Below are 25072 nucleotides of genomic sequence, written 5' to 3'. Positions count from 1 at the left end.
CAATTGGTTACAACATTTCTTTGTCGGCATATCTGATAAATTTAGTTCATTTGTGTTTTACTGACAATCAATCGTCTACTTTGGACATCAACTCAATTGATGTCAATGTTATGGCAGTATTGAGTCGACCGATAATGGCATTCATATTACAAACTCATGATTTAAATGGACTGATGATTGCTATGAGAAGTGCACTCCGCAAGACTTCGTGTCGGACATTAGGTCTTCAGGCACTCAATTGGTTGCTGAGAAATGTGAGCCAACCGGTGGCCATACATGACTTGATGTGGTTTTTCATTGACAACGAATGATACGATATATAAAGTGCAGAACAAAGAGGAGACCGAAGAAAATATAGCCAACGGTGACGCTGTTGGAGACAATGCTATCAATGCGGCCAACAATAGAATATCTGTTGAGAAACGTAACGAATCAGAAGTGAGTCAACACAAGAGTCAAACAGATGTCTGTCACCACCCGTTGGCTGATCTCACGATTGCTGGCGAAGCGACTCAAGTGCTGAGACAGGCTTTTCATTCATTTCTTAGTACAGTTTCTGAGTTAATGCCACTTTTGCCGATGGGATCACCACTTCAGCAAATAGCAGTTCGCTGTTTTTGTCTTCAATTCAATGGTGAAGACCATTCATTTCTACACCAGTGTCACGTATTTTCTAATATCAGTAAAATTTTCGGTCGAAATGATGAGGAACAGAGTCCGACTATTTTGGATGAATCGCATCAATCAATGTTTATACATCCGGCTCTTGAATCATATCAGGATTTGACGTCTCAGATGGAAATCACTCATCACTGGTGAAGAGTTTGATTACTCTTATATTTATAGTTATATATAATCTCTTATTTGTTAATTCAATAGCCATTCTGTGACAATCACGACGACGGCGAAACTGCGGCTATTATTTTGTGTAACTCTTGCGGTAATTTGTGCGCCGAATGTGATCGATATCTACATCTTCACAGCAAAACTCGTTGCCATCAAAGACAGGTATAAAATATATGACATAATAATACAAACAAATTGTTTTAATATCTTTAATCAACAAATACTTAGATATTCAAAGAGGAAGAGGAGGCCATTCGTGTAGATCTTCATGAAGGTTGTGGTCGAACCAAACTGTTTTGGGCGATGGCTTTGGCCGACTCTAAGACACTTAAAGCAATGGCAAATTTTCAATTATATTATTTCGATCGCATCCCTAAAAGGTTGTATCATTGAAGAGGTGGATCAAAGTAAGAACAAAGTTTGCAAACCGTAAACTAAAGATGACTATTCATCAGTTTGTCGTTTTGAGAGCCACGGAGGAGGTAAGCATTGTATTAATAATATTTAATTATTTTAATATTGATTTGTATTTTACTGTTTAAAAAGGTTGGGGTTTTTCTAGTCATTCGATAGAAGCGATTAGATTTATGGCCGACACAGACATATTGTTGGGAGGGTTTGGTTTGTTTGGTGGTCGCGGAGAATATACGGCAAAATTAAAACTGTTTGATATCGGACCGGATGGCGGGGAACAAGAGGGCGACGGAGAGATATTAACCGAAACCGATGAGATATCATTCGAGTGCGCCGCCAGACAAAAGTATCCGATACTGATTGAAGAGCCGCTACCACTTCAAGCAAATAAATGGTATGTCGCGTGAGTTCGCATTTCTGGTTCGAGACTTGATTGTTGATCAAGTGGTCAGTCAGTAGTGAATACAGAAGATCAGGTTGTCTTCTATTTCAAGAGCTCTAAAAAGTCTAACAATGGAACCGATGTAAATGCGGGACAAATACCACAACTGCACTATAAAGTGAAGTGAAGTGAATGCTTTTGTATCGCAAATTATGGACGAAAGTCACGAAACATTCCTCTCGTGTTACCATTCCTTCTATACGAACGGTTCGCTCAGATGGCGAGCGCTTTGCGATCTTTTGCTTAACGACGACAATAGGTTATCGCAAAAGTTTTGTTCCTATTTATTGTCTGCAATGTTAGCCGCTTTGTGTCGACCGTGTGTTCGCTTAATCCAAACGTTTCCCATTATGAATGGTTTGGATGTCTATAATCTTCAGAATCCTTCTGAACTTCAGAGTCCTATTTCTGGTAATTTATTACAAATAGTTTTTTTTTGTCTAAATTAATATTTGAATTACTGATTAATCGATTTATACTTAAATATATATTTAAATTTAGATTTAGGCATAAGTTATAAGAATTATGTATTAAACGAAAAAATTCAGAAAAAGACTGACGAAGAAGGGTGTCATTCGGGAACTGAGTGTTCATTTCGTGATATTTTCAATAATTTGTTTAATATTTCTGGGACTCAGTTAAAGCCATTATTCAAATCTAACTATTGATTTCAATGTTGTTATTATATTTATATATAGACTTTCTCTTATTATTTAATGAACTATTGTTTTATTTATTTGGTAAAAATTTATTTTAAATATTTTAAAAGTATTTTTTTAAACAATTTTATAAAACTTTTAAAAAACACTATTTTTTAAATTTGTTTTACCAGTACTTATTAAATAAATTCATTATAAATTTTATATAATATGATTTATACTATAGTATTATTTTATTAATAAAATAGTTTACTTATTTTTTTATAATGAATTTACAATTACGGTAATAATACTAATAAAAAATAATTTCATTTTTAAAAATACTACTAAATATATTTTAATTTTATATTTGCATAACTATATACTGTATTTATCAACTTAAATTATATAAGGTATATATATATATATATATAAGTTTATATATATAAGCAAATTTACATTATTATTAAATTTGTTTTATTTAATAAATTATAACATTATTTTCGCACTAAAATGCCGTCAGTATATTGAATGTCAGTGTTGTGTTAAAGCAATGATTTTGTGAATGAAAAACAAACCCTTAAAAACATAATCCACTTTCAAAACTAATGGCATTTTATGGTTAGGTATGTATAAACTGGTGCGCAAATGCCTACTACTCCTCTCGGGGTTCTCCACACCACCGATGTTGTGGTATCGGTGCTGTACTAGTAGTTCATTCAACAATATAAAAATTGTCTCAATATATATATATACACACAATACTAATACTCATGACTTGTGAGACCCAACCAAACCTTCAAATATATAATGCAATTCATTGACTCCACACAATCGCTCAGCTCTTTGGCAATCATAGGTTTGACCGCCAAAAGCGTTTAAAATAATCAATTGAAGAAAAACTGCTTTTAAAAAAAGTATATAAAGTTTTTTCCGTAAATATTTGTTATATAACTTCCAAAAAAACTATATTATTTAAAAATATTGTTATACATATCAGACAAAAATATATACAAGAATTTAAAAAAACATTGTTATTGTGTTGTAGTTGTTGTTAAACTTACACAACTATTTCAGACATCAATTACCGATTCACTCAACAACAACAACAACGACAACAACAACAAAAAATCATTGATCACTACGATTGGTATAACAACCAAACAATTCATACAATACTAGTATGTCTTTCTCTATGTGTTTACTTCACTCTTATTCTGTTCACAAGAATATTGTTGTAATAGTTATTTAAAGGAATATTCTTATGATAATAGAAGAGAGAGAGAGAAAAAAAACTATTGGACGAAGAAATACAATAAATAAGAAAAAGTGAAGAAGTAGTAGAAGAAGAAGTGGAAGAAGAGAACTATTGAACCAAAAGATTCAGTGATAGGAGTAGTGAATAGCAGAGAGAAGTTGTGTTTTTTAAAAAACGGTATGTTTTTATCGATAGATCAAAAACTACGACCAAATTATAAGAGGCCTACACTTTGCTGTCGTTGAGGACTCTTATGAAGTATAAAAAACATCACACGATATACACAATACATAAACTGTAAGACACGTCGATATCAAATACTGTTTACTACTATCAGTAATATTACCGGTTAAGTGCTAAGCAAACCAAATGCCAAAAAAATCATTGAATTTGATTACTGTTTGAATCCTAATTCCACAACAAATAGTTTATTTTCATGTGATTTCAGTGACTTCAAGTGATTCAAGTGACAGAAATTGAGATAAAAAACATAGTTTTTATGAATGTTTTTGAACTGTTTATAGCGTTTTATGAGTTTTGTTGTGACTATAAATTTCTTGCAGAGAAATAAAGGATAATAATATAATAGTAGAACTCATTATAAGACAAAAGTTATGTTTATTATGACATTATGACCACTGGAACTATCACTAACACAGACATCACATATGATTGATTTAAACGCAAAGTGAGTGAAAATTTTTTAATTATATTTTTAAAATTCAAATTTTGTTTAATTATTTTTTTGTTTGATTTTATAGAGACTTAGTTTGGAAGCGATCTCTTGAAGCGATTTGTTTAATATATCAACAAATGTATGAATCGGTTAACAATAGTAACAACTGTTTTGTCGATCCAAACCAATTGATGACATATAGTCCACAACAAATCAAAATGTTATTATTATAAGCTTTTATATGTATTTTAGTAAATATTTTTTAAACGATAAATGTTTTATTAATTTAATAATAAATTATTATTAATAATATTTATATAATTCTATTGTTATGATGTGTAACTTATTGAACGGTCCCTAACTTTCCAATGCATTGCGTAATCAACTTTTGTTTTGATTTGTATTTTGAAAACAATTTAAACAACAAATCAATTGATTCGACAATTGGTTTACAATTAAATCAATAAAAAGTTAATTACATTTCAATAATACAATCATTTTATATCATTATTAGTGACAACACATATGTTTTGTATGAAAAACATGTATTATTTGTTTTCAATTAAAACAACAATCAATTTGATGTTTGATTTGACTTATTGTGAGACCAATTGAGTGATAATAGTATCGTATATTTGGACACAAAATCAATTGACAATCTTTTAACTTAAAACACAGTTTAGTATATAATATAATAATAAATAATATAATGAATACAATGTTTGCATCACTGAAACCATTGCTAACAACGGGTCAGTCATTGTATGTGAGGACAGGTAGTAGCGGTCGGTGTATACATTGGTTGGCACACACTCTGGATATTAATAAGTTTAGGGATGACTTCAATGACTATAAATATGAGAGACCGGGTATACAATCATTGAATATATTGATTGTAATACTAATGTATTTATTTCTAACCAATAGGTCGTAACTATGACTTTGACTTTAATTTATTGAATATCCGTTACTTTACTTCAGAGACATTCAAGTTATTCAATATCTTATGGACTGACTGTACACTCAATTATACAAAACTACTGGAAACCAATCATACAATTAGTCAACTAAAAGGTATTGTGAATTACATTATCTATAAAATAAATATTTTGAATTATTATACAGTAAAGATGTCAAATTGCGGAAAATTTTTTATAATAACATTCATTTATTATATACACTATGAAAAACTTATAAGTACATGTTTTAAAAAATAAAAAATAATGAAAAATTAAAAAATAAACATAAATAAGTACATTAAATAATTATAATAAAAATTAACACAATTATCTCACTTATTATCACTATTACTGTTATTTTTATTATTAGTGTTATTTAATACTTTTTATTAAATTTTTCTCCAAACATTTCAATTTTATTATTTAAACTAATTTTATATTCAATGAGTTGTTGAATGACTGATTAAATGTTTAAAATAACAACAGTTTATTTAAAAGTCTAAATTTATAGTGATATATTATTTTTAAAAATCTTTATCGATAACATTGAAATAATAATTAATGTCAAAAATATTTATTTTTTATTAATTTATAATATTTTTTCATTGTTTGTAAAACATTATTTTCAATGTATGCATATTTTCTAACTAATCTGTTATTGTTTAATTTAGCACTTATATGTTAACTCTCCTCAAATTGACAACTCTATTATACAGTAAATGTCATATTGACTAAAATTTCATTTAAATACAAGTTATAATAGTTTAGTAGTGTTTTATTTTTTATTTAAATATTTATAAACTTTTAATTATTAACTATTATTATTATTGTTATTATTATTATTGTTGTTGTTATTCATCAAAATGTTGAGATCGTTTTCTTTGATTATTCGGCGCTTATCTCACTCATCAATTCAAAAATCCATTTCAAAAGTAGACAAAAGTGAAGTGGAAATCTATTATAAAGTTATTTTCAGAGACACAATATTGAGGAATGTTTTTCCCTCATTACCATCAATTGGTAAGTAATTCAATCGGATTTTGTGGGAAAATGAGATTTTTMTTCAAAAGTGTTTTAATACAAATACCGGACAAATAAGTCAACTCCTGTTCCAAATACTGTAGACCTAAATATAAGCCTTCAGTTAACGGATTTTCGTAACCAATCACTTGAGCTCTAAATCCATAGTAAAGACTTTTATCTTCTTTCACGTAATCGGATGCCGTTTCCAATGAAAATATCATTTCATTGCCTGGAATTACCACTGAATTTGTCGGCCAATTACTAGACTTTCCTGAAAACTTTTTAAGCACAGGCCATAAGCTTTTGTTGTTATCGTAATATTTTGTAGTTTTTGATGACTCCCAACACTTTGTCAGTCGATATTCAGGAATATACATCTGAAGTATATCTTCCGGTTGAGCGGTCGCGCATCGGCTGTCAAATTCTATGCACATCCACTTTACTGTCGGCGCAAACTTAACCAAATAATTGCAAACAGTCGCTGATTTATACGGATGATCACTCTCTACAGTCACATAATGTCTGGATGTTGTTATCGGTGGACTCGATGGCGGTAAAGGAGATGATTGATTGATTGCACAGAAGTCGTTAGATTTGTTTAGAAACACAACTAATGGCACTAATTGTCTGATTGTTGATAATATTTGTATTGCACTCTTGGTGTCAGTTGAAACAACTGGAGATAAATAGTTGAGAAGTGATGGCAACAACTTTTTAATCAAAAGCGATGAAGAGATCTTCCAAATGAGATCAACGGATGGACACTCCTGGGCCTGAAGTAACAGATCTACAGTTAATGAGATAACACTTTCGGTGATAGCGATGGCATTTTTGCGGGGAATTTCTTCATTAATAACAAAATGTTTTGAATCACTTTTACTAGACTGAGGGGTACTATAGTATAGAATCTGTATATAAAATATTTTTAAAAATTAATAACTCAATCGTCTAACTTAGTCTTAAGTTATAAAAACCTGTGGTATTTGTCCTCTCGTATGATTAGTTCCGTTAAAACTTAGCGAACAGTCACTGAACGTAAAGGTTGTTCCGTCGGCTCCTCTGATATGTGTGAGTCCGGCGTCACCGTTGTTAGTGCGCGGGCCGTGATTTTTGAGACGTATGGCATACTATGGAAGAGATTTTTAATAACCTATTTTATTATGATATCTACAAACCTTAACATTTGGTGCAATCAATACTGATCTGTCGAATTTCATTTCACAGACATCACTGGATTTATCTTCAAAACTATAGGTGCCTTTCACTAACTCTATGGTACGCCATGAGTGTGACTGTCCATCGCGTGATAATGACTTATCGTCGTGAACGGCAACTCCATTATAATCAAGTAATTCCAGTTCATAGTGCCATTCATTACCAATACCTCCATAAACTGTAATACCAGCAATAGAAATGCCTGCTCTGTCTACTGAAAAACAAATAGCATCGGGAGATCCATTGCCTGTATTCCACGTCCTGTTCTGTGAAATACGCGAAAATCTGGACGGAGTTAAATGTAATTGTTGGCCACTCATCACGTGTGAGTCAAACCCGATTCCAGTCACCTGAGCCACCAATTCAGACATAATTGTTATGATAAGATTACACGAATTCTCGACTAATTGTGTATAACTGTTGTCGGACTCTATTTCTGATTCTAAATCCATGTCCAATGTATTGCTCTCTTGTTGTAGACTATACCTAATCGGTTGACCGATTATTTTAAGCAAATTATTGAAAATATCACGAAATGAACACTCAGTTCCCGAATGACACCCTTCTTCGTCAGTCTTTTCCTGAATTTTTTCGTTTAATACAGAATTCTCATAACTTATGCCTAAATCTAAATTTAAATATATATTTAAGTATTTATCGGTTAATCAGTAATTATCGTATAATATTAATTTAGACAAAAAATATAATTAAAATAAATTACCAGAAATAGGACTCTGAAGTTCAGAAGGACTCTGAAGATTATAGACATCCAAACCATTCATAATGGGAAACGTTTGGGTTAAGCGAACACACGGTCGACACAAAGCGGCTAACATTGCAGACAATAAATAGGAACAAAACTTTTGCGATAACCTATTGTCGTCGTTAAGCAAAAGATCGCAAAGCGCTCGCCATCTGAGCGAACCGTTCGGATAGAAGGAATGGTAACACGAGAGGAATGTTTCGTGACTTTCGTCCATAATTTGCGATACAAAAGCATTCACTTCACCGGTAAACGAATGATTACGTGGCGGTGGTTCGGGTGGTGACGACAGTATGTGCTTCAACTGTGTCCTCACTTCGTATATGCATTCGGCCAGTCGTAACCAGTCGTTCATTTGGGTAATACTTTTGCCCGGATTGTGACGGTTTGGATAGATTTCGTTAATATAGACATTAAGCAAATGAAGTGCCGAACAACAAATGTACGTCAAGTGCTTCAATTGTATCACATTATCACCCATTGAATCGCTGTATTCCGTACTACCGGTGCGACTCATATCACAAACAATTGATTTAAATGACTTCCAACTCCATCGCAATAGTTTCAGAAGCGATTGAAAGCATTCCGTTTTAACGGTTAATGAAAAATCTTTACTAACTATACAAATGGACTCTTCGTATAAGTCGTTGGTTTCATTGCGATTTGAGAAACGACTCGAAGATTCAATTCCAGTTGACATCACTTTATAGAGCAGTTGTGGTATTTGTCCCGCATTTACATCGGTTCCATTGTTAGACTTTTTAGAGCTCTTGAAATAGAAGACAACCTGATCTTCTGTATTCACTACTGACTGACCACTTGATCCGATATCAAACAGTTTTAATTTTGCCGTATATTCTCCGCGACCACCAAACAAACCAAACCCTCCCAACAATATGTCTGTGTCGGCCATAAATCTAATCGCTTCTATCGAATGACTAGAAAAACCCCAACCTTTTTAAAAAGTAAAATACAAATGAATATTAAAATAATTAAATATTATTAATATAATGCTTACCTCCTCCGTGGCTCTCAAAACGACAAACTGATGAATAGTCGTCTTTAGTTAACGGTTTGCAAACTTTGTTCTTACTTTGATCCACCTCTTCAATGGTACATCCTTTTAGGGATGCGATTGAAATAATATAATAGTTCGTCCAATAGTTTTGTCTTTTCTATTATCATAAGAATATTCCTTTAAATAACTATTACAACAATATTCTTGTGAACAAAATAAGAGTGAAGTAAACACATAGAGAAAGACATACTAGTATTGTATGAATTGTTTGGTTGTTATACCAATCGTAGTGATCAATGATTTTTTGTTTTTGTTGTCGTTGTTGTTGTTGTTGAGTGAATCGGTAATTGATGTTTGAAATAGTTGTGTAAGTTTAACAACAACTACAACAACACAATAACAATTTTTTTTTTAAATTCTTGTATATATTTTTGTCTGACTTTGTCTGATTTTGTCTGACTAACAAATTTTTAAATAATATAGTAATCTTGAAATATTTATTATTATAGTATTTTTAATTATATTTTATTTAATTTAGGATCTTTAAAATTAAGAAATTTGATAAATGATGAAATTTCAACTGAAATGGATGATTGTGATAATGAGAATGATTATGATCGACTCATTTTCACATATCTCCGGCATTTCATCAAAGATCACAATTTGAAAGCAAATAATGTCACATTTAAATCGCAATCTTCGCTGTTTTGGCCAATTGGTGATACAATGAGAGAAACAAATGAAAGAAAAGGGTTGTTACTTAAACCCGATTATATACTAAAACATAATCAGGACATTATTTTGCCGATTGAGATCAAATACAATGACAACAAAATTATTGATATCAATCAATACAAAGGACAGCTCTTCTGCCAAATGCTTTGGTCGGCCAAACATAACAAAACTCAATGCACTAACTCTATTGACGACATGTTTGCCGTATTAATTGTCAATAAAATGTTTTATTTTTTTACGGCTAAATTCACTAATAAATATATTAAAGGCGTTGAAAAAGAAGATTGCGACCAAATAATTGTAAAACAAATTAATTGTTGTAAACCCTTTAACTTTCAAAATCAAGAGGAAAGGCATACCATTGAGCAAATCCTTTTGGCAATTATTCATAAAAACATATAATTAGGTATTTATTATTTGATTTAATGCAATTAATTAATAAATCTTTTAATTTTATAATTTTATAATTACAGTTAATTCGGAGGAAGAGATGTTTCACTTTAATAATAATTTCAATCGACTTTAAAATTACTAAAACTATGGCAAATATATGTACAAATCGGTTGGATTGGATATATTGGTAACAGTCTATACATGCAGACTAACAACTGGACTAATAACGAACTGATCCGTTTGGATAAGAATACTCTGAAAGAATTAGGAAAAGTAGCACTCGGTGTATCACAATTAGGTCCCAGTGCTTGTGCTTCTGATAGTGAAAGTCTTATTTTAATAACGGCAACAAAAGACGATTGTTTTGCCATTAGAACTCTTAAACCATCGCTTGACATGACATCTAATCTGATGAATATCACTCAAGAGATAACTATAAAGTTGTCGCATAAGTGTCTGAGTACTTGTGGTGGCATTGGTTCGGCTATTTTTGATCAGCCGGTAGTTGCAAATGAACCACAAGTTAATCAACAAATGTTGAGACCTATTGAAAGTATTGATTGCGAAGATATTGTTCAGATTTGTTGCGGAAAAGATTTTTCACTGATTCGCACGCTTTCGGGTAAAGTGTTTTTCATGGGAAAAGCTCAGAGTTTAGGTATCAAACAAAGTGCCGCAACTTTCGGTAAATGGACAGAATTGCCGATTAGTAAGTCGCCGAAGATTTCACATATCAGTGTCGGTCACGAAGGCTCACATGCACTGTTGGTCTCTGATGACGGATCAGTTTATTTCGTTGGTTTAGCCAAACGTGGAGAAGATGGAGAACAGACTAAAAGTTGTCGTCAACCGAAAGCGGGAAAACCAAAGAAAATATTGAAAATGGAAGGAAAGTCTATAGATTATAGTGCCTGTAATCACGGGTCGAGTGCTATGGTCACCAAAAATGGGGAATTGTATCTGTTTGGCAAAGATGCACATTATGTGGACAGAAATACAGGTTTAGTGACACCATTGAAGAATGTGTTTATATCACAGGTTGCCATTGGAAAGGCACATATTCTGGCCCTTTCAACAAAAGGAACGGTCTATACGTTCGGTATATCCAATAAGGGTCAGTGCGGTCTCGATTTGATGCAAACGTCCTCAACAAATAAGGAAGTCCTGTGTGAAGACGTTGACGAACGAATCAATGATCAACAAATTGATGTCACAGAAGATATAACAGAACCGTTGTGTGCATTAGGACAACACCGATGGAGATATGATCAGTGCATGATTTGTACTCTTTGTGGCGAATGTACCGGTTATGGGACGGCATGTATAGCCAGTGGAAAGAGTGAACGCAATCCGGGAATGTCGTGTGGTTGCGGTGCGGGTGACGCCGGTTGTATAGACTGTGGCTGTTGTCGAGCGTGTGAAGCCGTATCCCGTGAATCATTCGGTGCCAATGAGAATAACGAGTCGCCACTAATGCCGTTAAATGAGATGGCATTCAATGCGGCACATCTTAACTATGAATTACAACCGCTTAGAGATGAGGTCAGAAATTTGCGGCCGCTTTTGCTATGATTGATCCGGGAATTAACGAAGCAATGCCCGGGGCTTATATGCCGGCCAATGAACCGGTTTATGATGAGCCACACTTGAATCGGGCAGCTTTCAGAGCTGCTATCAATCCACGAAGTGAACGACGAAAAATAGCCATCGATGTACTCGGAAGACGGTTTCGTCATACAGTCAAAGTCTTCAAGAAAGGTGTACCGGTTGGCGGTCGAGGACAGGAAGTAATGGGCGAACAATCAGAAGCTCCGCATTTGGATGTCATTGATAAACACGTGTCGAATATTATTAGTTTGGATATGAGTGACGCCGGTAGCGATTGCGATTTTATTACCCGAATTAGCACTTCCACAGAAGGCGTCCACACTTATCGATAGGAGTACCGCTGCTCTCAACCTATTATGCACTTTGGATACATTGACGACTGCACATCAATTGGGTAATCATTTTTGTTTTGTTTATCATAATTATGGTGTAATTTTTTAATTATATTATTTCAATCGCATCCCTAAAAGGATGTACCATTGAAGAGGTGGATCAAAGTAAGAACAAAGTTTGCAAACCGTTAACTAAAGACGACTATTCATCAGTTTGTCGTTTTGAGAGCCACGGAGGAGGTAAGCATTGTATTAATAATATCTAATTATTTTAATATTGATTTGTATTTTACTGTTTAAAAAGGTTGGGGTTTTTCTAGTCATTCGATAGAAGCGATTAGATTTATGGCCGACACAGACATATTGTTGGGAGGGTTTGGTTTGTTTGGTGGTCGCGGAGAATATACGGCAAAATTAAAACTGTTTGATATCGGACCGGATGGCGGGGAACAAGAGGGCGACGGAGAGATATTAACCGAAACCGATGAGATATCATTCGAATGCGCCGCCAGACAAAAGTATCCGATACTGTTTGAAGAGCCGCTACCACTTCAAGCAAATAAATGGTATGTCGCGTGGGCTCGCATTTCTGGTCCCAGTAGTGATTGTGGATCAAGTGGTCAGTCAGTAGTGAATACAGAAGATCAGGTTGTCTTCTATTTCAAGAGCTCTAAAAAGTCTAACAATGGAACCGATGTAAATGCGGGACAAATACCACAACTGCTCTATAAAGTGATGTCAACTGGAATTGAATCTTCGAGTCGTTTCTCAAATCGCAATGAAACCAACGACTTATACGAAGAGTCCATTTGTATAGTTAGTAAAGATTTTTCATTAACCGTTAAAACGGAATGCTTTCAATCGCTTCTGAAACTATTGCGATGGAGTTGGAAGTCATTTAAATCAATTGTTTGTGATATGAGTCGCACCGGTAGTACGGAATACAGCGATTCAATGGGTGATAATGTGATACAATTGAAGCACTTGACGTACATTTGTTGTTCGGCACTTCATTTGCTTAATGTCTATATTAACGAAATCTATCCAAACCGTCACAATCCGGGCAAAAGTATTACCCAAATGAACGACTGGTTACGACTGGCCGAATGCATATACGAAGTGAGGACACAGTTGAAGCACATACTGTCGTCACCACCCGAACCACCGCCACGTAATCATTCGTTTACCGGTGAAGTGAATGCTTTTGTATCGCAAATTATGGACGAAAGTCACGAAACATTCCTCTCGTGTTACCATTCCTTCTATCCGAACGGTTCGCTCAGATGGCGAGCGCTTTGCGATCTTTTGCTTAACGACGACAATAGGTTATCGCAAAAGTTTTGTTCCTATTTATTGTCTGCAATGTTAGCCGCTTTGTGTCGACCGTGTGTTCGCTTAACCCAAACGTTTCCCATTATGAATGGTTTGGATGTCTATAATCTTCAGAGTCCTTCTGAACTTCAGAGTCCTATTTCTGGTAATTTATTTTAATTATATTTTTTGTCTAAATTAATATTATACGATAATTACTGATTAACCGATAAATACTTAAATATATATTTAAATTTAGATTTAGGCATAAGTTATGAGAATTCTGTATTAAACGAAAAAATTCAGGAAAAGACTGACGAAGAAGGGTGTCATTCGGGAACTGAGTGTTCATTTCGTGATATTTTCAATAATTTGCTTAAAATAATCGGTCAACCGATTAGGTATAGTCTACAACAAGAGAGCAATACATTGGACATGGATTTAGAATCAGAAATAGAGTCCGACAACAGTTATACACAATTAGTCGAGAATTCGTGTAATCTTATCATAACAATTATGTCTGAATTGGTGGCTCAGGTGACTGGAATCGGGTTTGACTCACACGTGATGAGTGGCCAACAATTACATTTAACTCCGTCCAGATTTTCGCGTATTTCACAGAACAGGACGTGGAATACAGGCAATGGATCTCCCGATGCTATTTGTTTTTCAGTAGACAGAGCAGGCATTTCTATTGCTGGTATTACAGTTTATGGAGGTATTGGTAATGAATGGCACTATGAACTGGAATTACTTGATTATAATGGAGTTGCCGTTCACGACGATAAGTCATTATCACGCGATGGACAGTCACACTCATGGCGTACCATAGAGTTAGTGAAAGGCACCTATAGTTTTGAAGATAAATCCAGTGATGTCTGTGAAATGAAATTCGACAGATCAGTATTGATTGCACCAAATGTTAAGGTTTGTAGATATCATAATAAAATAGGTTATTAAAAGTCTCATTCATAGTATGCCATACGTCTCAAAAATCACGGCCCGCGCACTAACAACGGTGACGCCGGACTCACACATATCAGAGGAGCCGACGGAACAACCTTTACGTTCAGTGACTGTTCGCTAAGTTTTAACGGAACTAATCATACGAGAGGACAAATACCACAGGTTTTTATAACTTAAGACTAAATTAGACGATTGAGTAATTAATTTTTAAAAATATTTTATATACAGATTCTATACTATAGTACCCCTCAGTCTAGTAAAAGTGATTCAAAACATTTTGTTATTAATGAAGAAATTCCCGCAAAAATGCCATCGCTATCACCGAAAGTGTTATCTCATTAACTGTAGATCTGTTACTTCAGGCCCAGGAGTGTCCATCCGTTGATCTCATTTGGAAGATCTCTTCATCGCTTTTGATTAAAAAGTTGTTGCCATCACTTCTCAACTATTTATCTCCAGTTGTTTCAACTGACACCAAGAGTGCAATACAAATATTATCAACAATCAGACAATTAGTGCCATTAGTTGTGTTTCTAAACAAATCTAACGACTTCTGTGCAATCAATCAATCATCTCCTTTACCGCCATCGAGTCCACCGATAACAACATCAAGACATTATGTGACTGTAGAGAGTGATCATCCGTATAAGTCAGCGACTGTTTGCAATTATTTGGTTAAGTTTGCGCCGACAGTAAAGTGGATGTGCATAGAATTTGACAGCCGATGCGCGACCGCTCAACCGGAAGATATACTTCAGATGTATATTCCTGAATATCGACTGACAAAGTGTTGGGAGTCATCAAAAACTACAAAATATTACGATAATAACAAAAGCTTATGGCCTGTGCTTAAAAAGTTTTCAGGAAAGTCTAGTAATTGGCCGACAAATTCAGTGGTAATTCCAGGCAATGAAATGATATTTTCATTGGAAACGGCATCCGATTACGTGAAAGAAGATAAAAGTCTTTACTATGGATTTAGAGCTCAAGTGATTGGTTACGAAAATCCGTTAACTGAAGGCTTATATTTAGGTCTACAGTATTTGGAACAGGAGTTGACTTATTTGTCCGGTATTTGTATTAAAACACTTTTGAAGAAAAATCTCATTTTCCCACAAAATCCGATTGAATCGGAAGTCAAATACGAATCAATTCTACAGACATTTGAAGCGCATTCAAGTTTGTTAAGCAAAGGTTTAGCACTTTCACGAACTATGACCGCCACTGAAGCTATCGATGATGTCATACCTGTCGCTAATGAACATCCGTTTCTCAAAGATTTTATTTGTTTAACTCCCGGTACTTCCGGCGCCCGACTCGCCAAATGGTTTCAAAGCGAATCGTTTGTTGATCCAAATCAATGTGAAGTGCACTGTAGTTGTGGTACAGATCAGGAACTGCAATGCGGTTGGCCTACTGTTATCACTGTCATCACTCGTGACCAATACGGACATATAGTTAGTGTACCGAATCTTAAGGTTGAAGTGTTTTTTATTATTTATTTATTATATATTTATTAGATATTATGACTGGAATCAGGAAAAGGCTGTCTCGTCAACGGCCTATTCACGTGAATAACTCAGTAATAAGTAGTGTTTTATAAAAATTTTTTGTCATTTATTTCGTCAAATCTAATAAATTTAGTTTATTTGCTGTCTTTTACAGAAAATTATTCGTCTATTTTGAACATCAAATCATTCAGACATTTCTTTTAACAAATCGATTCAAGTGTTTTAAATCAACCATTGCTTAAATTTTATTGTTTTTTATAGTCAAAGCCATCGTCCAAACCATTAATTATTATTATTATTATTATAAATTATGAACTGTCTCTTCCTCTTTAATGAACTATTGTATTATTTATTTGTTATAAATTTGTTAAAATTTTTATTTTAATATTTATCATTACTTTTATTTTAAATATTTTATATGCAATTTTATAAAAGTATTTTTAAATCAATTTTACTTATCAAACAAATTGCTATATATTATACGATCTTTTATTACAGTATTATTTTTATAATCAATTTACATTAAATAAAAGATAATTTGATTTAATTTTTATATTTAAAAAAAATTCTTATATTATCTATTATTAGTTAAATTTTACTCAATTATGCCTTTATTTAAGATCTTAAAACTTTTAGATAAAATTTGATACATTTATTGCCCGACCACTGGAACTATCACTAACACAGACATCACATATGAATGATTTAAACGCAAAGTGAGTGAAATTTTTTTAATCATATTTTTAAAATTCAAATTTTGTTAATTTATTTTTTGTTTGATTTTATACTTTTTGTTTAATACAGTATATCGACAAATGTATGATTCGGTTAACAATAGTAACAACTGTTATGTCAATCCAAACCAATTGATACGATACATAAAGTGCAGAACAAAGAGGAGACCGAAGAAAATATAGCCAACGGTGACGCTGTTGGAGACAATGCTATCAATGCGGCCAACAATAGAATATCTGTTGAGAAACGTAACGAATCTGAAGTGAGTCAACACAAGAGTCAAACAGATGTCTGTCACCACCCGTTGGCTGATCTCACGATTGCTGGCGAAGCGACTCAAGTGCTGAGACAGGCTTTTCATTCATTTCTTAGTACAGTTTCTGAGTTAATGCCACTTTTGCCGATGGGATCACCACTTCAGCAAATAGCAGTTCGCTGTTTTTGTCTTCAATTCAATGGTGAAGACCATTCATTTCTACACCAGTGTCACGTATTTTCTAATATCAGTAAAATTTTTGGTCGAAATGATGAGGAACAGAGTCCGACAATTTTGGATGAATCGCATCAATCAATGTTTATACATCCGGCTCTTGAATCCTATCAGGATTTGACGTCTCAGATGGAGATCAAGGCTTCATCCCGTCAGGCAATGATTGCCAGTTTGAATGATAACTCAACCGAAACATTCTGGGAGTCGGGAGATGAGGACAGGAATAAAGCAAAAGTCATAACAATTATTAATAATAACGACTTAATGGATGTGGCGATCAAATCGATTTATATACACATTGACAACGTTAGGGATTTGGGGGCAAAGATATCTCAGGTGTCATTCAAATCGGGCGATTCCAATGCATCCGAACCACAGATGATTAAACTCAAAGTGACAGAAGTGGACAATCGGTTTGCCGGTTGGCTGTATTGTGTTATACCATACATGGAATCGCGTTTAAAATGTATTCGCATTGAACTCAAAGGACCCGACAATACATTGCGTTTGAGACAAATCAAGATTCTCGGCGCGAGTGTCGACATATCGCAAGAGAGACTCAAACCACCGATAAGTTATATTCAGATACAACAAACCAATTGCGAAACGGAAACACTTAAAGTGTTTCGTTTGCTTACATCTCAGGTAATTATTTCATCGAATGATAATTTAGATAATTACCGGAATATATGATTTACCGTACTTTAAAAATAATAATAATTACAGGTTTTCGGTAAACTCATCACTGGTGAGGCAGATTTGGACAGCGCTAAGAATGAATCTAATATTGGTTCGGGAGAACAGATCGCCGAAAATGGAATCAATGGTGCGGCTAATGATTTACGGGAGCATATGGTCGGCATATTATTTAGTCAATCGGGAAAATTAACTCATCTCCAGAAACAGGTATATTAATATGTTTATTAATATACAATTTATTAAGATATCTTACATTAATTGATTGACACCTGTTCCACTCGCACTGTACTAAAGCCGTACTCGAGAACCGTTGGTCGGGTCCACGAATCATATTTTCCTTTTCGTTGTGTCCGATCTGTAAGAGCCCTATAGATCACCCATCACTGGAAGACCTGTTGGCACCGATTCGTGTTCTGTATGACGACGTGCGCCGCAAAGCACTTATGCGTCTCGAGTACGAAGGTCTGCACCGATGCGAAGCCATTACCGTAAGCGGCGGTCGTTTCTATAAAGACGCGGCCAGTTATGCGATGGAACGGTACGCGTACTAGTGTGCCACAAGTGCAAGAAGGCCTACTACGGTGGCGAAGCCCGATGTGATGCCGAACTGGGCGTCGGCGACAACTACGATCCGACAGAGCTGGTATGCGGCGGCTGTTCAGACGTATCGCGCGCACAGATGTGTCCCAAACACGGAACCGATTTCTTGGAGTATAAGTGTCGCTATTGTTGTTCTGTTGCCGTATTCTTCTGTTTCGGAACCACACACTTCTGCAATCAATGTCCGGCCGGTCCCAGAGGTAAACAACTGGAAGGCGACGAGTGTCCTCTTCATGTGAAACATCCGCCAACGGGTGAGGAGTTTGCACTCGGATGTGGTGTCTATAGGAATGCCCATACGTTTTGAAAAAATTTATTTCAAATTAAATATATTATACAATTTCTATTTAAAAAAACAATTTAAGTCAACTTTTTCATATTGTTTTTTATTTGTTTAGTATATTATATTATATAAAATATTGTACATTATTTGTATAATTATCTAATAATTGCTAAGTATATACCTGTATATATAATAAACTAATTGATAACCTATTATTATTTTTATCCAATTGGTTACCTAATTCACTAATTAATTATTAATTAATTTTAATAATAATTAGACACATATATAGTCGTAAATATTTAATGATTAACTATAGGTATCCACAGGTTGTATAATTAAACATTATATATGATATATCTTTGTACAGTGTATTTATTATTAAAACTTTTATTAAAAATTTAAAAAACAATTACCATATATGAAATAATAGCAGATATAAATAAATTGTAATTATCAAAAAATAAACCAATAAATAAATATCATTTTTTTAAATTAGCTAAAATTTATATAAAATATTAAATTAAAAGATGAATTAAAAGCGATTTATTTAATATATCAACAAATGTATAAACCGGTTAACAATAGTAACAACTTTTTTGACGATTCAAACCAATTGATGACATATTAATATAAATTAATTGCAAATAAATCTAAATTTATTACTTTTATGTGTTTTTACTATTTATTCATTTATATAACTAATTGTATTGTTCTGATGTGTAACTTATTGAACGGTCCCTAACTTTCCAATGCATTGCGTAATCTACTTTTGTTTTGATTTGTATTTTGAAAACAATTTAAACAACAAATCAATTGATTCGACAATTGGTTTACAACTAAATCAATAAAAAGTTAATTACATTTCAATAATACAATCATTTTATATCATTATTAGTGACAACACATATGTTTTGTATGAAAAACATGTATTATTTGTTTTCAATTAAAACAACAATCAATTTGATGTTTGATTTGACTTATTGTGAGACCAATTGAGTGATAATAGTATCGTATATTTGGACACAAAATCAATTGACAATCTTTTAACTTAAAACACAGTTTAGTATATAATATAATAATAAATAATAAATAATAATATAATGAATACAATGTTTGCATCACTGAAACCATTGCTAACAACGGGTCAGTCATTGTATGTGAGGACAGGTAGTAGTGGTCGGTGTTTGCATTGGTTGGCACACACTCTGGATATCAATAGATTTAAGGATGACTTTAATGATTATAAATACGAGGAAACGGGTATATAATCATTGAATATATTGATTGTAATACTAATGTATTTATTACTAACCAATAGGTCTTAACTATGACTTTGACTTTAATTTATTGAATACCCGTTACGTAACTCAACAGACAATTCAAGCAATGAAAGTGAAGACAAGTGATTGTCCACTGAATGAGTGGAAACTGTTTAGACATTACTTACAAATGAATGCAACGATAGGTAGATATCATATCATTTAAATTATTTCATATATTAAATGTTTAATATCTAGTATTGAATACATTGAATAAATGGAAATATTTGAATTTGAATTAATATTAAGTATTAGTAATTAACTTATAATAAAAATACATAAATAGTTTAGATATTATAATTGATAACTAGTTTTTTTTGACAAATATTTTTATTAAACATAAATATCAAAATAATTAATATTATAAAATGTATAAATTAAAAGTAAATTACTTTTGTTATTATTTTGATATTTAAGTGACTTATTTTTACAACTTTTTATTAGAAATTTTTAAAATATGTTTGTCTTTAAATTGTTTAAAACAATGTCTCGTAATCTAAGCCATTGGTCTCCATTAATGAACAAATCTGTTTGCAAATACAAATTATCTGATATTAAGACATATAACCAAATTAGTGTCTCTAATGTTAAAGTCAACACACATTTTAAACAAATGACAGATAAAGGTTTGGTTAATAATATTATTATTATATAAATCAATTGTTGTGATAAAATTGATATACAATTGATTAATATATAAATTTAATATTTTGTTTTATGAGACATTTTATTACTGATTTTATTTGTGTCATTGTAATACAGTTTTTTTCTGTACACATAAATATTTGACAGTTTTATTATATTAATAACAGTAGATATTTATCTCATTTTTAATAATTTATGCTAAAATATTGATTTTATGTTTGTTTTAAAAGGAGAAAAATAGTGTGAAATTTATTTTTCTCGCATAATATATTCAAATTAGCTGTGAATTCAATATATGATCGATGATTGCATTGTGTGTTTGAGAGCACAAAAGTTTTCTCTCATTTTCTCTCTCTTTAAAAATATATCCTAATGTTTGTCATAAATAAAAATACTGTACTTTAATGTTCTAATGTTTCAGTGATATATCAATTCAGTGATTCTCTAATGCATTATATTATATAATATCATATAATATAATATATATATATATATAAGGAATCAAAAAATTTCTTTTGTAACAAAAGTCAAGTCATTTACCATATGTTTTGTGTTTTATTATTATTATTATGAGATGTCAACTGTTTTATCATTTATTGTATATATATATTGATATTTTTATGAGACTATTATTTTTATTTTATGTTATAATTAATTTTCTAATTATTTGATTGAAATGCTAACATAATTAGGTTCATTGAGTGACGACTTTTTGGATACTTTAAGAGATAATAGTCCAAAAAGAATGGGTCCTCAAGATTATAGCGAAGGAGATATCGAACGATTCGTTGAATATTTAATATATTTTTCAATGAAAAACAATGGTTTTAATAAATTGTTTCATATAAGCAATCAATTAAAACTTAATTGGGATTCTGTTAACAAAAAGAAAAGAAAAAATATTTTTGAAAACAAAACAAAAGGTTTTATTGCAGTTCCCGACAAAGTTCTCTCAAACGGCGGACGACTTTTCCTTACGGTTGAAGTCAAGAAAATTACCGAACAATTCTTAATTGAAAATATGGATGAAAAGAATTACCGATTTATGAAGGAATTGGGAGAAAAAAAAGAGAAACACAGAGATGAATACAACTCACAAATTATTACTAATAATTTTGCCCAAACATTAGCACAAATGGTTTGGTTAGCGGATTACAACCTAACAAACAAAAAGACATCTCAAGATATATACGGCTTATTAGTCAGAAATACTTATTACCATTTCTTTGCCACCAATATATCCAATGATTATATTTTTAAATTGCGATCCAAACAACTGACACCAAACGATACGCTAAATGTAATGCATATATCAGACGGTATTGGACTCAACAGTGAAGACGAAGAAGACTTTGCGGTAATTTTAAAAATACTTTTTATGATTATGGACTCAGAAAGTCTACGAATTTAATAATAATAATAATAATTAATATAATTAATATATTAATAATAATAATAAATAATAATAATAATCGACACTTCATTTGCTTAATGTCTATATTAACGAAATCTATCCAAACCGTCACAATCCGGGCAAAAGTATTACCCAATTAAACAATTGGTTACAACATTTCTTTGTCGGCATATCTGATAAATTTAGTTCATTTGTGTTTTACTGACAATCAATCGTCTACTTTGGACACCAACTCAATTGATGCCAATGTTATGGCAGTATTGAGTCGACCGATAATGGCATTCATATTACAAACTCACGATTTAAATGGACTGATGATTGCTATGAGAAGTGCACTCCGCAAGTCTTCGTGTCGGACATTAGGTCTTCAGGCACTCAATTGGTTGCTAAGAAATGTGAGCCAACCGGTGGCCATACATGACTTGATGTGGTTTTTCATTGATGCGTTGACAACGAATGATACGATACATAAAGTGCAGAACAAAGAGGAGACCGAAGAAAATATAGCCAACGGTGACGCTGTTGGAGACAATGCTATCAATGCGGCCAACAATAGAATATCTGTTGAGAAACGTAACGAATCAGAAGTGAGTCAACACAAGAGTCAAACAGATGTCTGTCACCACCCGTTGGCTGATCTCACGATTGCTGGCGAAGCGACTCAAGTGCTGAGACAGGCTTTTCATTCATTTCTTAGTACAGTTTCTGAGTTAATGCCACTTTTGCCGATGGGATCACCACTTCAGCAAATAGCAGTTCGCTGTTTTTGTCTTCAATTCAATGGTGAAGACCATTCATTTCTACACCAGTGTCACGTATTTTCTAATATCAGTAAAATTGTCGGTCGAAATGATGAGGAACAGAGTCCGACAATTTTGGATGAATCGCATCAATCAATGTTTATACATCCGGCTCTTGAATCCTATCAGGATTTGACGTCTCAGATGGAAATCACTCATCACTGGTGAAGAGTTTGATTACTCTTATATTTATAGTTATATATAATCTCTTATTTGTTAATTCAATAGCCATTCTGTGACAATCACGACGACGGCGAAACTGCGGCTATTATTTTGTGTAACTCTTGCGGTAATTTGTGCGCCGAATGTGATCGATATCTACATCTTCACAGCAAAACTCGTTGCCATCAAAGACAGGTATAAAATATATGACATAATAATACAAACAAATTGTTTTAATATCTTTAATCAACAAATACTTAGATATTTAAAGAGGAAGAGGAGGCCATTCGTGTAGATCTTCATGAAGGTTGTGGTCGAACCAAACTGTTTTGGGCGATGGCTTTGGCCGACTCTAAGACACTTAAAGCAATGGCAAATTTTCAATTATATTATTTCGATCGCATCCCTAAAAGGTTGTACCATTGAAGAGGTGGATCAAAGTAAGAACAAAGTTTGCAAACCGTTAACTAAAGACGACTATTCATCAGTTTGTCGTTTTGAGAGCCACGGAGGAGGTAAGCATTGTATTAATAATATCTAATTATTTTAATATTGATTTGTATTTTACTGTTTAAAAAGGTTGGGGTTTTTCTAGTCATTCGATAGAAGCGATTAGATTTATGGCCGACACAGACATATTGTTGGGAGGGTTTGGTTTGTTTGGTGGTCGCGGAGAATATACGGCAAAATTAAAACTGTTTGATATCGGACCGGATGGCGGGGAACAAGAGGGTGACGGAGAGATATTAACCGAAACCGATGAGATATCATTCGAGTGCGCCGCCAGACAAAAGTATCCGATACTGATTGAAGAGCCGCTACCACTTCAAGCAAATAAATGGTATGTCGCGTGAGTTCGCATTTCTGGTTCGAGACTTGATTGTTGATCAAGTGGTCAGTCAGTAGTGAATACAGAAGATCAGGTTGTCTTCTATTTCAAGAGCTCTAAAAAGTCTAACAATGGAACCGATGTAAATGCGGGTGTAAAATGCGGGCGATGTAAAAACATTCCTCTCGTGTTACCATTCCTTCTATCCGAACGGTTCGCTCAGATGGCGAGCGCTTTGCGATCTTTTGCTTAACGACGACAATAGGTTATCGCAAAAGTTTTGTTCCTATTTATTGTCTGCAATGTTAGCCGCTTTGTGTCGACCGTGTGTTCGCTTAACCCAAACGTTTCCCATTATGAATGGTTTGGATGTCTATAATCTTCAGAATCCTTCTGAACTTCAGAGTCCTATTTCTGGTAATTTATTACAAATAGTTTTTTTTGTCTAAATTAATATTTTAATTACTGATTAATCGATTTATACTTAAATATATATTTAAATTTAGATTTAGGCATAAGTTATAAGAATTATGTATTAAACGAAAAAAATCAGAAAAAGACTGACGAAGAAGGGTGTCATTCGGGAAATGAGTGTTCATTTCGTGATATTTTCAATAATTTGCTTAATATTTCTGGGACTCAGTTAAAGCCATTATTCAAATCTAACTATTGATTTCAATGTTGTTATTATATTTATATATAGACTTTCTCTTATTATTTAATAAACTATTGTATTATTTATTTGGTAAAAATTTATTTTAAATATTTTAAAAGTATTTTTTTAAACAATTTTATAAAACTTTTAAAAAACACTATTTTTTAAATTTGTTTTACCTGTACTTATTAAATAAATTCATTATAAATTTTATATAATATGATTTATACTATAATATTATTTTATTAATAAAATAGTTTACATATTTTTTTATAATGAATTTACAATTACTGTAATAATACTAATAAAAAATAATTTCATTTTTAAAAA

The 25072-nt window shown here is 32.8% G+C and overlaps 8 protein-coding genes across 8 annotated transcripts; 7 read left to right on the top strand and 1 right to left on the bottom strand.

The window, feature by feature from the left end:
* Positions 1-289: 289 nt before the first annotated feature.
* LOC128961116 (E3 ubiquitin-protein ligase MYCBP2-like) lies at positions 290-2331 on the top strand. Its single transcript, XM_054307357.1, has 5 exons — positions 290-815; positions 880-1008; positions 1075-1328; positions 1393-2113; positions 2204-2331. Exons 1-3 carry the CDS (start codon positions 565-567, stop codon positions 1106-1108), a joined length of 414 nt encoding a protein of 137 aa, XP_054163332.1. The 5' UTR covers positions 290-564; the 3' UTR covers positions 1109-1328; positions 1393-2113; positions 2204-2331.
* Positions 2332-6246: 3915 nt separating this feature from the next.
* On the bottom strand, positions 6247-9488 carry LOC128965412 (E3 ubiquitin-protein ligase MYCBP2-like). Its single transcript, XM_054312108.1, has 6 exons — positions 9465-9488; positions 9253-9409; positions 8193-9188; positions 7432-8099; positions 7231-7383; positions 6247-7164 (listed from the first exon to the last, which is right to left on the bottom strand). The coding sequence occupies exons 1-6, from the start codon at positions 9486-9488 to the stop codon at positions 6247-6249; spliced, it is 2916 nt and encodes a 971-aa protein (XP_054168083.1).
* Positions 9489-11953: 2465 nt separating this feature from the next.
* On the top strand, positions 11954-14951 carry LOC128960835 (E3 ubiquitin-protein ligase MYCBP2-like). Its single transcript, XM_054307012.1, has 6 exons — positions 11954-12382; positions 12459-12560; positions 12625-13797; positions 13891-14558; positions 14607-14759; positions 14826-14951. The coding sequence occupies exons 3-6, from the start codon at positions 12666-12668 to the stop codon at positions 14937-14939; spliced, it is 2067 nt and encodes a 688-aa protein (XP_054162987.1). The 5' UTR covers positions 11954-12382; positions 12459-12560; positions 12625-12665; the 3' UTR covers positions 14940-14951.
* Positions 14951-16179, top strand: LOC128960924 (E3 ubiquitin-protein ligase MYCBP2-like). Its single transcript, XM_054307133.1, has 2 exons — positions 14951-16054; positions 16118-16179. The coding sequence occupies exons 1-2, from the start codon at positions 15299-15301 to the stop codon at positions 16124-16126; spliced, it is 765 nt and encodes a 254-aa protein (XP_054163108.1). The 5' UTR covers positions 14951-15298; the 3' UTR covers positions 16127-16179.
* An 803-nt stretch (positions 16180-16982) lies between these two features.
* LOC128965401 (E3 ubiquitin-protein ligase MYCBP2-like) lies at positions 16983-18404 on the top strand. The gene is made up of 3 exons (XM_054312097.1): positions 16983-17978; positions 18060-18239; positions 18327-18404. Exons 1-3 carry the CDS (start codon positions 17232-17234, stop codon positions 18402-18404), a joined length of 1005 nt encoding a protein of 334 aa, XP_054168072.1. The 5' UTR covers positions 16983-17231.
* Positions 18343-18939, top strand: LOC128954021 (E3 ubiquitin-protein ligase MYCBP2-like). Its single transcript, XM_054299620.1, is given in 2 exon segments — positions 18343-18578; positions 18581-18939. Coding segments are annotated over 2 exon segments (462 nt in total). The 5' UTR covers positions 18343-18475.
* A 1088-nt stretch (positions 18940-20027) lies between these two features.
* Positions 20028-22293, top strand: LOC128965394 (uncharacterized). Its single transcript, XM_054312085.1, has 3 exons — positions 20028-20178; positions 20237-20383; positions 21575-22293. Exons 1-3 carry the CDS (start codon positions 20028-20030, stop codon positions 22291-22293), a joined length of 1017 nt encoding a protein of 338 aa, XP_054168060.1.
* Positions 22294-22400: 107 nt separating this feature from the next.
* LOC128965447 (E3 ubiquitin-protein ligase MYCBP2-like) lies at positions 22401-24720 on the top strand. Its single transcript, XM_054312184.1, has 5 exons — positions 22401-23260; positions 23325-23453; positions 23520-23773; positions 23838-24504; positions 24594-24720. Exons 1-3 carry the CDS (start codon positions 22548-22550, stop codon positions 23551-23553), a joined length of 876 nt encoding a protein of 291 aa, XP_054168159.1. The 5' UTR covers positions 22401-22547; the 3' UTR covers positions 23554-23773; positions 23838-24504; positions 24594-24720.
* Positions 24721-25072: the final 352 nt, after the last annotated feature.

The sequence above is a fragment of the Oppia nitens genome, unplaced genomic scaffold (assembly GCF_028296485.1).
Source record: "Oppia nitens isolate AA-2021 unplaced genomic scaffold, nextdenovo-longstitch-racon4-pilon3 scaffold10_pilon_pilon_pilon, whole genome shotgun sequence".
NCBI lineage: Eukaryota > Metazoa > Arthropoda > Arachnida > Sarcoptiformes > Oppiidae > Oppia > Oppia nitens.
Note: the sequence above shows the minus strand (reverse complement) of the source record. Positions and strands in the feature narration are given on the sequence as shown.